Source organism: Triplophysa rosa, unplaced genomic scaffold, assembly GCF_024868665.1.
Source record: "Triplophysa rosa unplaced genomic scaffold, Trosa_1v2 scaffold52_ERROPOS256272, whole genome shotgun sequence".
NCBI classification, from domain to species: domain Eukaryota; kingdom Metazoa; phylum Chordata; class Actinopteri; order Cypriniformes; family Nemacheilidae; genus Triplophysa; species Triplophysa rosa.
Genome location: NW_026634540.1, coordinates 106,188 through 122,501, shown reverse-complemented (window position 1 = coordinate 122,501; position 16,314 = coordinate 106,188). Strand labels below are relative to the sequence as shown.

The 16,314-nt window shown below is 38.8% G+C and overlaps 1 protein-coding gene and 1 pseudogene across 2 annotated transcripts; both read right to left on the bottom strand.

Annotated features, from left to right (window-relative positions):
• Nucleotides 1-5,062: 5,062 nt before the first annotated feature.
• On the bottom strand, nt 5,063-5,876 carry LOC130551000 (endonuclease domain-containing 1 protein-like; annotated as a pseudogene).
• A 951-nt stretch (nt 5,877-6,827) lies between these two features.
• LOC130550996 (CD209 antigen-like protein C) lies at nt 6,828-15,806 on the bottom strand. 2 transcript variants are annotated; one of them, XM_057328532.1, is made up of 6 exons: nt 15,708-15,806; nt 14,947-15,042; nt 14,759-14,848; nt 14,076-14,236; nt 13,863-13,975; nt 6,828-7,212 (listed from the first exon to the last, which is right to left on the bottom strand). In XM_057328532.1, exons 1-6 carry the CDS (start codon nt 15,781-15,783, stop codon nt 7,011-7,013), a joined length of 738 nt encoding a protein of 245 aa, XP_057184515.1. In that variant the 5' UTR covers nt 15,784-15,806; the 3' UTR covers nt 6,828-7,010. The 2 variants fall into 2 exon arrangements, with proteins under 2 accessions (XP_057184515.1, XP_057184514.1); XM_057328531.1 differs by lacking the exon at nt 6,828-7,212 and adding an exon at nt 9,984-10,383.
• Between the last annotated feature and the right edge of the window lie 508 nt (nt 15,807-16,314).

Sequence of the window (16,314 nt, the reverse complement as noted above, 5' to 3'; positions counted from 1 at the left end):
CAAACACCCCATGCCAAAAGTTGAGCACGCTGCTGGAGGAGTGACGATTTTTGACTTGTTCTGCAGCCACTGGACCTGTGCACCTTGCAGTCATTATTGAGTTGACCATATTAAGTATTCTAGTCAAATGTGTGACCATCTGTCTAACAGATAAAGCTTGGTTGTTGGGCATGCACCAGGACAATAATCTACAACAGAATGGCTAAAAAAGAAAAGAATAATAGCCAGACAAGTCCAGACCAAAATGATGTGGCGCATAAGCATAAATGCCCACAAACCTCAACGAACTTTAGCAACACTGTAAAGAAGAGTGGGCCAAAATTCCTCCAGAACTATGTGAGGAATTGGCATACGGACAACAGAAAACGATTACTTCAAGTTATTCCTGCTAAAATGGGCTCTAAAAGCAACTGAATCTTCTGGTGTCCTTACCTTTTCACACATGGCTTATTCATTTGGCGAAGTTTATGTTAATCAAACAGAGACACGGTGTAATATGTCACATGTTGTTGTTCATCTGAAGCTAATTTTAAGGCCTGCCATGGACCAGATGATTTTTATTATGTCCTGATACAGAAAAGCATATATTAGGGTGTGCTTACTTTTACATAAGACTGTAGTAGACCAGAAAAAACATCACAAGCTGCATTACATTTATTTACATTTATGCATTTGGCAGACGCTTTTATCCAAAGCGACGTACATTGCATTGTACTATAGATTTTTTCTTTCTATATATGTGCATTCCCATAGGATCAAACCATGACATTGGCGTTACTAGCGCCATGATCTGAGCCACATTATTTGACAACCCAGTTAAAACCATTCTTTTCACACTGTTGGTCAGTGTAAGTGTAGAGCTGGCAGTTTCTCTATCAGCTGCGTGATTCATAGGAAATAAGGTCCCGGGAGAACAGTTATATTTGTCATTTATCCAGTAGTCTTGATTTCTAGCCTGATTTTCAAATGGCTTTTTCATGTCAGAAGATGAAGGTTCAAGCTAGAGAAAGAGTTAACAGACCAATACATCAACCAATAGAATAAGACGACGGGGTTTGCAAAAAAGGACACATAAAACATGTTTTTCAAAAGGACAAAAAATGTTAACAAACCTGCAACTCAATCATGCGAGTTTGTGGAATTTTTGGTCTCTTGAAATGATTGGTCCCGGTGTATTTGTATGCAGAGAAAACTGGAATCTTGAATCTGGATTACAAGTTACTTTATCAGTTACATTCAGCAGCTGCCGACAACACCCCCGCCGCCGCAACATAAAAATGACAACCGGGTTTGCCAACACTGACTTCATTGGAAGTGTATTTTTAACAGTAATGTCAACAATGTATTTCCTGACATTTTAAGTTGAACTTAAAAACTATTTCCTGTTCTGTGAGGCAGCTCAGCATTGACAGTAGTAGGGATCTTGTTTATTATGGCACGAAACGAGGGTGAGTCAACCGTGTTTAAGGGCAGCATTTCCTCTACAACATACTGCCCGACCAACTTCTTCAACTCTCCCCCACTTACTGGTTTTGCACCGAAGTCCAGCTTTTGTTGTTTGGGTGGTGGGGGACCTCCTGCTCTCTGCTTCGCACCACCTTGTGGGACTTGCTCTGTAAGTTTGACTGTGCAGTGCTGCGACTCCAAATGTTTCTTCAAATTTGACGTAGTGTTTTTGTAGCTAGATAGCACTTTGTCGATAGCACAGAGTGTACAACGAACCTTAATATTGCCATCTTTAGCTGACACAAACACAAAATAGTGACTGTATTTCCAGCTAGAAAACGCGCATCTCTCTCCTCCCTCCATTGTTGTTTACGTTTGTGTCGCTGCGTGGTAGGGGCTATTACACGTGAAGTGTCCTCATGCTGAAAACGTGACTTGTCGCATACGTGACTTCACTCCCTGAGACGCAAGAAGAAAGCAAAAAATATATATTCTTACTAAGGAAAATGACAAAAATAGTAACGCACAGTGACTTGGATAAGTAACTTTAATCTGATTACTGGTTTGGAAATAGTAACGCGTTAGATTACTCGTTACTGAAAAAAGTGGTCAGATTAGAGTAACGCGTTACTAAGTAACGCGTTACCGGCATCACTGGTCATCACACAATCACGCACACACGCACACATTCATGTGAACTCAGGTTTTGCAGACTTGTATGAAGAGTGTTAAGTTTTCTTTCACACTTTTCTAGCAGCACAAGCTTGCACTTAAACATCAGCCAATGGAGTAGCATTACCATCTTACTATTGCACACAGCTGAATTTGCATGACCGCAGATCTCTCATCTTAGACTTGAAGCATCATGAGGTCAGGTGTGAATTTTGGACTCTGTTTGCTCTGCATTTCAGATCAGCACTACTTGAATGTTGGTACATTGAAAACCACAAGTGCACTTTGCTCTAAAATACTTGTGTCCTACATGCTGTGCTGTTCTTGCCTTAACCTTTTATCTTTGCTGACATCTTTGTTAATTGCTGCATAAACTGTGTGTTTTTAGAAAAACACATCTGTCATAAATGAAAACATACATTGACATTTGTGAATACTTTTGTTTTAAGATGCAGGCGTTTTGAATCCTCACAAAGAAGAAAAGAATGATTTTAACTGGGTTGTCAAATAATGTGGCTCAGATCATTGCGCTAGTAACGCCAATGTCATGGTTTGATCCTATGGGAATGCACATATACAGAAACAAAAAATGTATAGTACAATGCAATGTACGTCGCTTTGGATAAAAGCGTCTGCCAAATGCATAAATGTAAATATATGTAATCCAGCTTGTGATGTTTTTTCTGGTCTACTACAGTCTTATGAAAAAGTAAGCACACCCTAATATATGCTTTTCTGTATCAGGACATAATAAAAATCATCTGGTCCATGGCAGGCCTTAAAATTAGCTTCAGATGAACAACAACATGTGACATATTACACCGTGTCTCTGTTTGATTAACATAAACTTCGCCAAATGAATAAGCCATGTGTGAAAAGGTAAGGACACCAGAAGATTCAGTTGCTTTTAGAGCCCATTTTAGCAGGAATAACTTGAAGTAATCGTTTTCTGTTGTCCGTATGCCAATTCCTCACATAGTTCTGGAGGAATTTTGGCCCACTCTTCTTTACAGTGTTGCTAAAGTTCGTTGAGGTTTGTGGGCATTTATGCTTATGCGCCACATCATTTTGGTCTGGACTTGTCTGGCTATTATTCTTTTCTTTTTTAGCCATTCTGTTGTAGATTATTGTCCTGGTGCATGCCCAACAACCAAGCTTTATCTGTTAGACAGATGGTCACACATTTGACTAGAATACTTAATATGGTCAACTCAATAATGACTGCAAGGTGCACAGGTCCAGTGGCTGCAGAACAAGTCAAAAATCGTCACTCCTCCAGCAGCGTGCTCAACTTTTGGCATGGGGTGTTTGTGCTGATATGATGTCTATGTTTTTCACCAAACCTGGTGCTGTGCATTATGGCCAAACATTCCCCTGTTTTCTTGTCTGTCTAAAGGACACTGTTCTAGAAGTCTTCTGTTTTTTTCAGCTGTGGTTGTTGCAAACCCTAGCTGTGCTGTCGTGTCTTTTTTAAAGAGACGTGGCTTCTTCAAGGCAAACTTTTCAGACATGGTCTTTTTCTAATTGTACTGTCACAAACCTCATAATTTACCATGATGACTATGATGACTGAGGTCTGTAGAGTCTTGGGTTGTTTGCAATTTCTCTAAGCACTGCACGGTCTGACCTTGGAGTGAATTGGCTGGGATGTACTCCTGGGAAGATTGACAGCTATCTTGAATGCCTTCCATCTTCCTCACTGTAGAACGATGGACTTTGGTTGGAAATGTCTGTACCCTTCCAAGTTTGATGGCAGCAACAATTGCTAGTTCATTGCTGATGTGTTTCCTCCTTGACATCGTGTTAACACACACCTGAATGCTCCAGACAAGCAAACTGCCAAAACTTCTGCTTTTATAGATGTGCTCACACTTGCTGGTGATCAGTCAATCAAAAACATGTGATTAACAGTGCCTGACCACTACTTACCCTTTTAAAGGGACAGTTCACCCAAAAATGAAAATTCTGTCATGAGTTGCTCCCTCTCTAGTTGTTCCAAACCTGAATACATTTCTTTCTTCTGATAAACAGAGGGAAGGATATATAACCAAACAGTTCTTGGTCACCATTGACTACCATAGTAGGAAAAATGACAATAGTAGTCAAAAGTAAACCAGAACTGTTTGCTTTCCTGCATTCTTCAAAATATCTTCTTTTGTGTTCAACAGAACAAAGAAATTTACAAAGACATTTTTCCTACTAGTCAATGGTGGCCAAGAACTGTGTGGTTACAAGCATTCTTCGGAATATCTTTCTCTGTGTTCATCAGAACAAAGACATTTATACAGATGTGGAACAACTCTTGGGTGAGGAAATGATGACAGAATCTTATCATTTTTTGGGTGAACTATTCCTTTAATTCCTATGGAAATGATAAGGGTGTCTGTACTTTTTCACCCATGGCTTATTCATTTTGGCCTATAGTTTTTGTTAAATAAACAGTGACACGGTGTAATATGTCACATGTTGTTGTTCATCTGAAGTTGTATTTTCTCATTTTAAGGCCTGCCATGGACCAGATGATTTTTATTATGTCCTGATAAGGAAAAGCATAAGCATAAAATTCAAAAGGGTGTCCATACTTTTTCACATTTCACTGTATAGTATTTACAGTACCAATGTCACAGAAATGTCACACTTTTATATCAAGTGAGATGAGTTTGACGAACATTTTATTGCAGTTTATTTATTACATGCTTTGAGGAGACATATTTTTACTTTTATTTTCCATGTATGATATAATTTTACAGTAGATATACGTATACTAAGTGAAACTTGCTATGTGTGCTAAGAAACATTTGCAAATGCTAAAATAGAGTTAAAAGCATGCTTATTTGTTTTATTTTAGAAAAGCTCATTAAAACCCTTATGGTTGTTTGAAACATTATTGATCTTTTTGTTTTTGTATCTTTGCTTTCAGTGGGATGTACAGTAATCTGATCGGTTATTTACAGTCGTTGCCAAATAGGTTTGTGACTTTAACCCAATATTTACTCAGATTTGTTTGTAATTCCTGCAGGCTTATTTCATCGATTGTGATGTTGTCAGCTTTGATTTCATCTTGGTTTGGAGCCCAGTAAGCTTGAGAGGACCATGAACCCGAGGAGCGGTTATAGCAGCAGAATGCCATCCACATGAATGATGGAATGTTCACTCGCTCATGTTGCCAGGCACAGCTCCTGTCAACACATGGGCCAAAACATTTCTGTTGTACTTGCTGTCACGGCAGTATTTACTCATCACCTTTATAGTCTCTCTTTCCGTGCGAGTCCAGCTGCCGCTATTGAAGCTGATCTTCTGTGGCACAGTGTTGGTATATGTGAATGTAGAACGAGCGATGTCTTCATCACCTGAGTGACAGCTGGGAAACAAGTGACCGCGATTCACACTATAACAGTTATCGAAGAAGTCTTCATCTATAGCTTGGTTTTCATATGGCACGCCCATCTCAGTCTTTCAATCTTTTTATCCTCATGGAATTTGTATGCTGAAAAAACAGGAATCCTGTTTGTTGTATCGTAGAATGTCGCATATTTGTATAGGCCAGCATACTTCTGACAGATCGTTTTGAATTGATCTCTCTGGGAACGTGAATTCTCCAGAATGCCAGGAATCACTGGAGGCTTTCCATCATAGAAAAACTCTCTACACTCACTGAAGTCTACAACTTCAGAGATGACGGATGAAAAGGTCAGAAGAAACAGCACAGAGCCACTCATGCTGAACATCATCTTCACCGTGTCCGTGATCTGAACCATTAAGCAGAAAAACAGCAACAATGCGTCGTTTGCAACTCTTAAACACTTCAGCAGCTACTGACGCCAGCGTGTTTAACACCACTTACCCACACGGCCAAAACCTGTGACCCCTCACAACCCACGCTGAGTGATACCACAGAATTAACCTGTTAATGAATCATTCACACTGCGGATTTTTTGTCACATTATTTCTGTGGAACATGGCCAAGAGTTTTTTCAACTTTAGTGATGCGACTTAATTATTCTTAATGCAAACATCTTGCATTCATACAACACTCAGTTTTTATGTCACGTTACAATAAAATACCTTTTGTGTTTGTAGATTCAAAACTGCAATACTGTATAACGTGTAATGTTACACTCGATTGTGTCACGAATAGAAGCAGGGGAACACAGAGCGGATCCACGTGCAGTAAAGTTATTTTAATCAATCCACAAAGTGAGTATAATACACGGAACAAGGCAAGGTGACACAAAGCATAACAAATAACAACGATCAACAAAGCACAACTGAACAAAGGGCCAATATATACACAAGAGAAGAGACTAACATTAAATAAGACACAGGTGAAACCAGTTACAATAACGAGACACAAGGCATAATGGGAAATGGAGTCCTACAAAACACAAGCAGAAACACAGAGCACTATGGCGCCCTCAGGTGGTGAAAAGAGACGCCAGCAATAGGACAGATTGACAGTACCCTGACTCTGTGCGTTTATTATTGAATGGAAAGCCTTGCATGTGCAAGTAGCTTGTCAATTTATGTATTTTTTAAACTTATTTTTAATTTTGCACAAATATTGGGTCAAATTGAAGTTTGAGTTGACCCAATGCATGCAGGTGGTTCTTTTGTCACTGTTTATTATTGATATTGTGGTATCACTGTGGAAATAATTTGATTATTAAATGATCAATAAATGAGACAACACACAGTGTGTTGTGGGCTTTTTTATTTTAAATTGCAAAATTGCCTTTCATATAAAGGCACCATGGTATAATACATAGTGAGAGAAAATACACAAAATCCTACAGGTTTAAGTACACAGTATATATGGATATGCGAATCCCAACATTAGACGTGTTCTCAAAAGCATTGTGAAGAAATCAATAAAAGGTTTTCTGGAAACAGATTCACAACTTATAATTAGTCAGTGAAGCAGATATGAATTTTCTTTTCTCACAGATAAACTTTTTCTTGGTTTCACAACTTGCATCAAACCAAGAGTTTAATTCGACATTCTCATATCCCAGACAAGCACAGTCCTCTCCAGGTGAAGATTCATCCCCACCTGTGTTATCTGGCTCACTCCCTGATGCTTTTATGAACCAGAACCTTCAGAAGAACAAACAAGCACTCAATAGAAATAACATATTTTCATAAATTATTATGTTTATTTTATGGAATCTTTTATTAGGCTATAATGTGTGTAGTGTATTGTAAGAACATTTAAAATGGAAAAGAATTACAGAATTTAAATTAAAAATACAACCCACTGAACATTTATAATTATTATCTTTAGGATTTAATAATATGTGTAACCCCTTTTAAAAATTAGGGTAGTACTAGTGATATACAGAGGAGAATTGTAGGAGGTACTACTGTCCTCTAGAGGGCATTTCTCCGTAACAAAAAGAAAGAGGCAGCAGAGAGTGGAGAGAAATATATAAATGTTTAAATATACCATACATGTTTTAAAGAGAAGCTGTACAGTACACAGTAAAAAATAAGTGGTTTTAAGTTCTTTTTCTAGGGAAACTTTTATATGGAAGCCCGTTTCCGCCAGGGTTGGGAATTTTTTTTAGATTTTATAAGTCATTATTATGACTTAGTATCTCATAATAATGACTTAGTAACTCATAATAATGAGAAACTACACTGTAAAAAATACAACTTCAAATTGTTCACCCAACAACGGTAACTAAGTAATTTGAACAAAGTTTTTTACTAGAAGACGAAGAATGTATTATTTTGAGTATGCTGAACAAAATGAGTCTTAATGTGCATGGTACCAACAAAGATTCTTTTGTTGACTGTACTTAGATATCTAAGTGATTGTCCAAAGCGCGTCAAGAAGTTTGACCAACTTGCCAAACTGTGTAATCTCAAAAAACAATTCTAGTGTTTGAAAGTTCCCAGCATGCATTGCAGAATTTTCAATTCGCTGGTTAAAATGATTAAAATGATTGCTATTTTAGTGTTTGCTGGCTATATTTTTTGTTTTTGTTGTCATTGTAAGTTACCTTTGGTATTTAGAGTTCCTGTTTAACTATGATGTTTAATGATGTTTGATGATTGTTACCATGATTGAGGCTCATGTGCTCAGTGTTGAGTTCTGAAGTAAATGACGCAGGGAGTCCACTAAATGTTTAAAACACAAACAGCTTAAGCAGTTACATAAGCAGAGTGTGTATATAACATATCTATTAAGCAGAATTGAGTATTAAGAGTGTGTAAATAATAATAAAACAATTCTATATAAATTTTATATGAAACATAATCTTTTGAGTTGGGCCAACTAAGTCCATAGTTGAGTGAACTCAGATACTTGATTGTTGCATTTTTATTTTAAGTTGGTTCAACTATTTATTTCAATTGACAGTCATGTGACATTACTCAGATAATTCAGTTAGGTGAAATACTTGGCCAAAAGTTGAGTAAACTCAAAAAAGCTGTGCAGCGAGTTGCCTTGACATTTTAAGTTAAGTCAACTTTTCATTTTTCATAAAAATGAGATACTGAGTCTAAATTTTGACATACTAAATCATTATTTTGAGAAACTTTCTCATACTGACTTTCTCGTAATATTGGCTTAATCTGCACATGCACATGTTTGCTATGCTGCTATGTGCTTTTGATCGTATGTCCTTGTGTTTTATGTGCAGTCTGCTTGATCAGCATTGTGGTGATTCATGGACTTTAGACACATAGAGCAATATTTAAGACAGGGCCTTGCAAATCGTGAAATTCTTACTCTACTGGAGAATGTTCATGGTGTTAAAATTAGCCATGGAACTCTTGAGCGACTTTTGAGCAAACACCAGCTTTGGAGGAGGAAGAACAAGACTGCTGAAGCTGAGGTGGCAGCTTTTATACAAGAACAATTACAGACAGTAATTGGCAGTCAGGGCAGGGCAGTCACACGGTTACAGGTGGATGTACCAGAAATGCTAGCTCAATGGAATAATCACCGACAGAGAGACTGTACGAATTATTTTACGGTTGCTAGATGGTGATGCCGTTGATCACCCCATTGACAAACTCCAAGATGCAGACAGAAATGTAAAAAATGTTACAACCATCCCTGGTCTCCCCTACTGCTTTCACAATAGAGCTCTGCATGGGCCTCAAATTTAGGCTCTAGCCCCCGGCCCTGGCCTGAGACACTCAGGCTCTAGCCCCGCCCTTGTCCTACAGCTAATCAGAATTCTAAGCCCGATTCAGACTGCAGCCCGTGTGTTTTTTTACCTCTGCATTTCACAGGCTGTTGCAGCCTTTAAAATAGTTCAGTTTTGTTTTTAATGGGAAATTATTCATGATATGTTTCATCTCTAAGTTAATTTAAAAAAATGTTTGGATAACTTTTTGTTTGTTGTGCAGGTGCTGAAGTTGAACGCATAGTTTGTTTGCCAACTGCACTGGAGCACGGATTTGAATTCATGGTATGAATGAAGCCATTAAAATAGTTTAATTGTTTGTTTTTAATCGTAAATCATATATTTTTGTATCGTTTATTTATTACGTTATTTTTTATTCATAACGGCGCCAGATTTTGGATTTGAATGCATGACGGGCATGAGGACCCAATATTACATTGTCATTGTTGTAACAGGTTACATATGGAGTACTTAAAAAATAATAATAATAAATAAATAAAAACTGAACCCTGAAGTACCTCTGGACCAGTGTTAACATCTTGCGAACTGGCTTATTCCTAGATTTTTCTATATCTAGAGAATTGTTTTTATCATATGGCATATTCAATTTATCAAAACATTTTATTTAAATTTTTAAATTCTCGATTTTCACTCTGGTATGATTTTTGGAACCTCTAAAATTAAGCGAATGTTTTACAGTTTTTTTCAACTGCTTACACACAAAATGTTTACTTGTCACACAATTTCTGAAACCTGACTGTCATGATTGAAGCACAGAGACGGCCCAGATGCGGTAAACCAAACTTTATTTACGGCACAACAAAACAAGGAATAACTACCCCACCGCGAGCGTTTCTGCCTGCGGTGGTAAGATGTGGTACAGTTCGTGGATGCTGCAGTAGCGGACCGTGGTGAGAAGAGAAGATCCCGGAAGGAGTCGGGCACGGTGGCCAGGACCGAGGATAGGAACCCAGCGGTGACGAGTTGGTGTGAGAGTAGGGCTTTCTCAACCAGCCCGGGTGCCGTGAAGAAGATCCGGAAATAAATCCTGGTGCGACTCTGGATATACGACTCTCCGGGAAAACCACTGGCAGACGACGGCCGTAGCTGCACTGAACGCCCACAGGAGCTAAATGAACGACAAGGAGGTTCCGGAGCAACAGACAAGGTGAGCAGACAGTAGAGCTAGACAATGACTGTGACTAAGACAAAGATTTAGTATTTCATCAGACGTGCCGCGGCAACGTCTGGGTCAGTCTGAACAGGTCACGAAAACAACGGTCAGACAACAGACGAGAGACACAAAGGGAATATATGGGAAAACATAACGAGAAGTAATAACAGACAGGTGTGGGGCAATTACCGGGAACAAAAGCTAAATGACAAATGAGACAGCAGGCGTGTGAGTGTGGAGTGGAAATTCACCAGTGCGGGGAAGTCCAAGGAGACACGGAGTGGGGAGAGACACGCAGACACCGAGCACAGGATCAGCCACCGGCTATCCACATGCTCGACAAACCACAAAACAACCCATGTGCAAACAATACCTAGACCAGACCAAGACCGTAACACCTGACACTCAAACACCAGAACCACACACCAAATCGGCAAAACCATACACTAATTCTCGATGTTTGACTCAGTTTTCAGTTTCATAAAACACTTTTTGCAAAACACAACACACAATTCTCTATGTAACACACAAAGATCTTACAGGAAGTATATTGATTTCCTTTTTCAAACACAACCAATCAAAATGCCACACTAATTCCTCAGTGCCTCACACTAACTCCTCACATGTGCAAACACACATTGCTTTACTTAACACCAACCAATCATGACTTTAGAAGAGGCCTATAAATAGGCCAAGGGTCAAGTTATAGGTTTTGAACAATGGATGCAAACAATGTAGACAGAGTAAGGGGAGTTGGAGGGAGAGCCAGAGGATGAGGCAGAGTTCGAATTAGAGGACGAGTCGGAAGAAGAGGAGGAAGACGAGGAACAAGAAGTGTGGTCTCGAATGAGATCAGGGCTACAGTCATTGATCATGTGATAAACCACGGTTTACTGTAACAACAAGAGAGGCTGTACAGAGAGTCCAGCCCAATTTGAGTCGATTTACAATGGCAGGTATAATTTGAACCTTTAGAAATGAGAACAGGTATGTAACAATCTACTGTTATGTACACATGATCTAATGTACACAAACAGTAGGCTATAATACATATACAGTATTTTACAGTAGTACCCTTGCATTCATTTACTACGGTGCACTGCATTGGTCACAGTCTGGTGAGGTATCACACTGTACAGCAGTACAGCCAACTGTAAGAAGACATTCTGACCATATTGTATAAAATAGTATATTATGTTACAGTTTATGGCACACACTCACACTGTTCCTGAATCTTCTACAGAGTGGAAAGGCGAAGGTTTCATGATGGGCGAGGTCACATGTTCACTGAAGAGCAAGAGACGGCTATCGTGAATTTGGTTTTGGCCAATAATGCTTTTAGAATTCGTGAAATATACGCAACCATATGCTTACTGTAATGATGCCACAATTTTTGCGAACATAAATGCTGTGAGTCCCTCAACAATACATCGTGTCCTCCAGAATTTTTTTCCGTACCGTGTACAGTAATACTGTATTCACAACCAGCAAAAACATAAATAAACACAAGAAATAAAAAGTTTGGTTTCAATCTAGCTTTTGTTTTTACAGTGAATTTTAAACATCTCTCTGCCAATTTCTTTCAATCTTCTACAGAAATGTACAGAGGAGCTCATGAACGAAGAGCTTTAGGTTTTGAATAACTGTGTGTACATGATATATCCCAAAATATAACATTACGGTAAAAGTGTTTGCAACAGAAGACAAATGTTTGCTTTTGAAATGTGTTTGTGATATTTTTAATGTAGTGCTTCATTTTGAAAGAGATGTGAGGCATTTTGCATTTTGTCTGTGCAATTCTTGGATTTGTGTGTAAAGTTTTGAAAAAAAGAGGCAGCTTTTTGAAAATGTGTGTAAGCAGTTGAAAAAAACTGTAAAGGGGTCATATGGTGTGAATACGTGTTTTTCTGTGTCTTTGGTGTGTTATAAGTTGCCCATGCATGTATCAGACACGTAAAATTGCACAAATGAAAGCGCCGGAACAAAAGATTCATTCTATCTAAAAGCGAATGCTCACACAGACCTGCCTGAAACGCCTCGTGTAACCACACCCCCCCCAGTTGACTAAGACCGCCCAAATGTATATGCAAGTAAGGTGGGAGTACCTGTCAGTACAATTTGTCATGATTCTGCCCCATCATGTCATGTTTCTCCTAGTGGCAGGATCATGACAGAGCCTCCTGTTTTGTGTGGAGAGAGGCATGTTATTGTTGTCATGACTTAATATGCGCTCTCTCCGGTCTCGTCTTTGTCCCTGTGTCATGATTCTGCCTCTCCATGTCATGTCTTTCTTGATCTTGTGGCAGGGTCATGACAAAGCCGTAGGCTTTGTGTGGAGAGAAACATATAATTGTCGATCATGACTTAATATGCGTTCTCTCTGGTCTCGTCTTTGGCCCCGCCCCTCTCGTTCCTCGTATAGCTTTCCACCTGTGTCCCATTACCCACACCTGCCCATTGTTATCTTCCTTTGTTAGTCTCCCTATATAATGCCCTTGTGTTTTCTGTCCTGTGCTAGTTTGTTTCGTTCTGTCTTGATGACATTGCGTCTTGTTCCTGCCGATTGTAAATTCCTAGTCAAGTAAAGTCCAGTCAGTGTAAGTTCTTGTCAAGTGTTGTTTTGTCCAGTTTTAGTAAGATTACGTTCCTGTCTTATTTGCCTGTCTTATATGGTGGGTCTTTGTTTTGTATTTTTGTTAATAAACCTTTGTTTTGTGTCAATCGCTGCCAGCAATTGGGTTCTTCCCCTGTGAATCATAACACCCTGCCCCCTCATTTCCTCATTATTGCTTGCTAATGATTTCATGCCCTGCACCTGTTCCCCTGATTTGGTCCCTTTATAATGCCCCTGTTTTTTCTGTCCTGTGCTGGTTCATTTCGATGACAGTTTCTGTCGTGTCAGTGTAGTCTAGTTATTTGTAATCTATGGTAAATGTTATCTTTAGTCCTGTCTAGTTTAGTTAGTCCGTGTTCCTGTTTATCTGTCATGTTTATATCATTGTTATTTTACTCCCTCGTGGGTTTTTGTTTTGTTATTATCAAAGTCTAACCCCTTATCCGCTGTCTGTGCTTGGGTCCTCTGTTCCTTGTCTCACCACGCATCGTGACACAATTGCTTTGGAACCTGATGTTCCAAATATGGTTACATTTCCGTCACAGGCTTGCAGTATTTGACCAATCACTACGAACTGGTTAACTGGCCAATCATAGCACACCTCGCTTTTCAGAGCCATGAGCTTTGTTAAAAATCTGTGTGTTTCAGAGAGGCGGAGCAAAGAGGAGATGCAAACATGCACGGTATGTGGAAAATACAGTGTTTATAAACCTTAAATCGTGTATACACATTACATTACATCTAAAACAAACGATAATATTTGTTTTAGACGTGTCATATCACCCCTTTAAGGCAGAAAGCATAAGTAAGTAGTTCTTACTGTAGTCCTGTCTCTTCAAGAGTTTGGTTATTCACCCAAACCCACCGGCCCTCAGTCTCCAGATCATCAAGACCAATCCAGTGAGTCTCTTTAATTTTAGACACCAGGAAACCCTAAAGTTGAACATTGACATGAATTGCAGTTATGCAAGATGCAGTCATTGTTCCATCTGATGTAAACAGCATAAAGCCCTTTCAGTTTTGAGAGACTCGCCTGTACATCTCTGGTGTTGATGGTGACCAGATTAGCTTTTAATGCTTCACATGAATTACGACTCTTAAACCATGTCTGTGCTTCAGAGGAGAAGAAATAACACTTTCCACCGTGTTCTGTCCAGCCGTCCTCACAGGGTTTGCAAGAGGAAACAATGAGTCCTGAAGCCGAACAATATGAACATGTTTACAACTAAACATGTAGACAGTCAGGCCTTACAGGTCAACATTTACCATCTAATCTGTGCAACTTTCGAAGTGACTCCTTGTATTGATCATTGAGTGCCTGCAGCTGTCCTTTATAATCTTCACCAAAGGCAAATAAAGAATTACAGTGAGCCTAATGAAATATGTAACACTCATATAAACCTACAGTCATGTCCGGCCTATCTTCAACATCAATCAATCAATCACAACCATGCCCTTATATCACAGCTCTGCTACAATCCTTATATATTACTACAATTCAAATCTCTGTAGAGATGTAGTTTTACAGCACTATTACTCTCAAATTAAAACAGCAATATACCTGTGCTAGCACAACAGTCTTTGGTGGAGGTACACAATTTCATTAAAAAGTAATTAATTACACAAAACTGTGGGTCATGGGAATCCCAGAGATTGAGAAAAATATTTAATGCGCTTATTAAAGTATGTGGCCTGTATGAAATAGATTTGACTTACGTGTGTTGTTAATCTCTTGATCTGACAGCTGCATTAAAACCATCTCATGCTGTGCATGCAGTGATTCAAAATCTACACGCTTATTGAGATCTGATTAAATACAAAACAACCATCAGCAGTGAGGTTAAGACAATAACATTAAGGTTATTTACACTGAGTAAAGATCAGTTAATATCATTTATACTCACACAGGACCCCCAGAACACAGAGACCCCCAACAGCAATAACAACAGAGACACTGAGAACTATCAGAAGAACTTTAGTCCTCTTACAGAGAGTCTGACCTGGAATTCAAAATGACTTTTCTTTAATGCGGTTGTCTACAATATCAGCATCTACACATTTTAATATCATTTGTATGTTGCAAATACATTGAATGAAGGATGTTATGGCACAATTTCAACCAAAACCATGTGTCTGCAAACAAGCTAAGTTATCTGTTTTTGCAAATGAAATCTTCGTATATAACTTCGTTTTTCTTTTGTATGTTGTCCCGTGTTGCATTGATTTTCTCTGGCGCCTAATCTATTGCACTTGAGTGCTGCACTTCATTACAATACTCAATATGGGTGAAGTTTAAACGAGCAGATTGATCTCACTGTAGTTTGTAACTGTAATGGTGCCACACAGACAAGCAAATTCAACTGTTTGTTCACCACATGATACTTCTGCTATTTATTTTGACACAGACCTTATTATGAATATTTTGGTTCAAAACTGATATTGTGTAATGGTGTAGTGACTTCTTTATCATTTAACAACTGTCCGATTTACAGTACAGCACATACAGGTCAACGATCAACCAATCAAGAAAAAATAAAAATAATAATAATGAGCTCATATAGGATTATATTTCCCTTGCAGAATCTGCAAAGACCTCTCTAAATCACTGGGATAAAATAGAAACAGAAGGTTGCAGTATATTAATTCGGATGCAGGTCAATCTTACCCTTGTATTGAGTAGAGTCGCCTCTAAATTCAGCAGTTGAATCTTTGTAGGCAGAATTTTCATACACTGGATCCATTTCATTAGACCAGGCACTTGCCAAAGATGATGTTTGTTTGATGAAAATGAGGAAGTCACTGAAGATATCATTAGCACTAGAGTAAGCACATTAGACAGAAGTAAATCAGGAAGTTACAGTTTTTAAGATTGCTTAGAACATCTCAGATCTTTTGCAAAATAAATCCTTTGAAACTTTACAATAATTTTACAAAAAACAAAGTTATGGTACACATATGGTTCAAACTGTGTATCTGTGTATGTGTGTATGTGGGTGTATCTGTGTGTGTGTGTGTGTGTGTGTGTGTGTGTGTGTGTGTGTGTTTGTGTGGGTGTGCGTGTGTGTGCATGTGCGTGTGTGTGCGCGTGTGTGTTTGTGTGGGTGTGCGTGTTTGTGTATGTGCGTGTGTGTGCGTGTGTGTGCGTGTTTGTGTGGGTGTGCGTGCGTGTGTGTGTGTGTAAGAATGTGTACAGTATGTGTGTGTATGTATGTGTATGTGTTTTGTGTGTGTGTGTGTGTGTGTGTGTGTGTGTGTGTGTGTGTGTGTGTGTG

Excerpts from the sequence above, each read along its gene's own strand:
- LOC130550996 (XM_057328531.1), bottom strand. The coding sequence starts at position 15,783 with ATGGATCCAGTGTATGAAAATTCTGCCTACAAAGATTCAACTGCTGAA. Across the intron at positions 15,043-15,707 it reads CGACTCTACTCAATACAAGG|GTCAGACTCTCTGTAAGAGG; the intron begins GTAAGATTGACC and ends TTTGAATTCCAG. Across the intron at positions 10,384-13,862 it reads CTTGAAGAGACAGGACTACA|CTCCTGTGGGCGTTCAGTGC; the intron begins GTAAGAACTACT and ends TCGTTCATTTAG.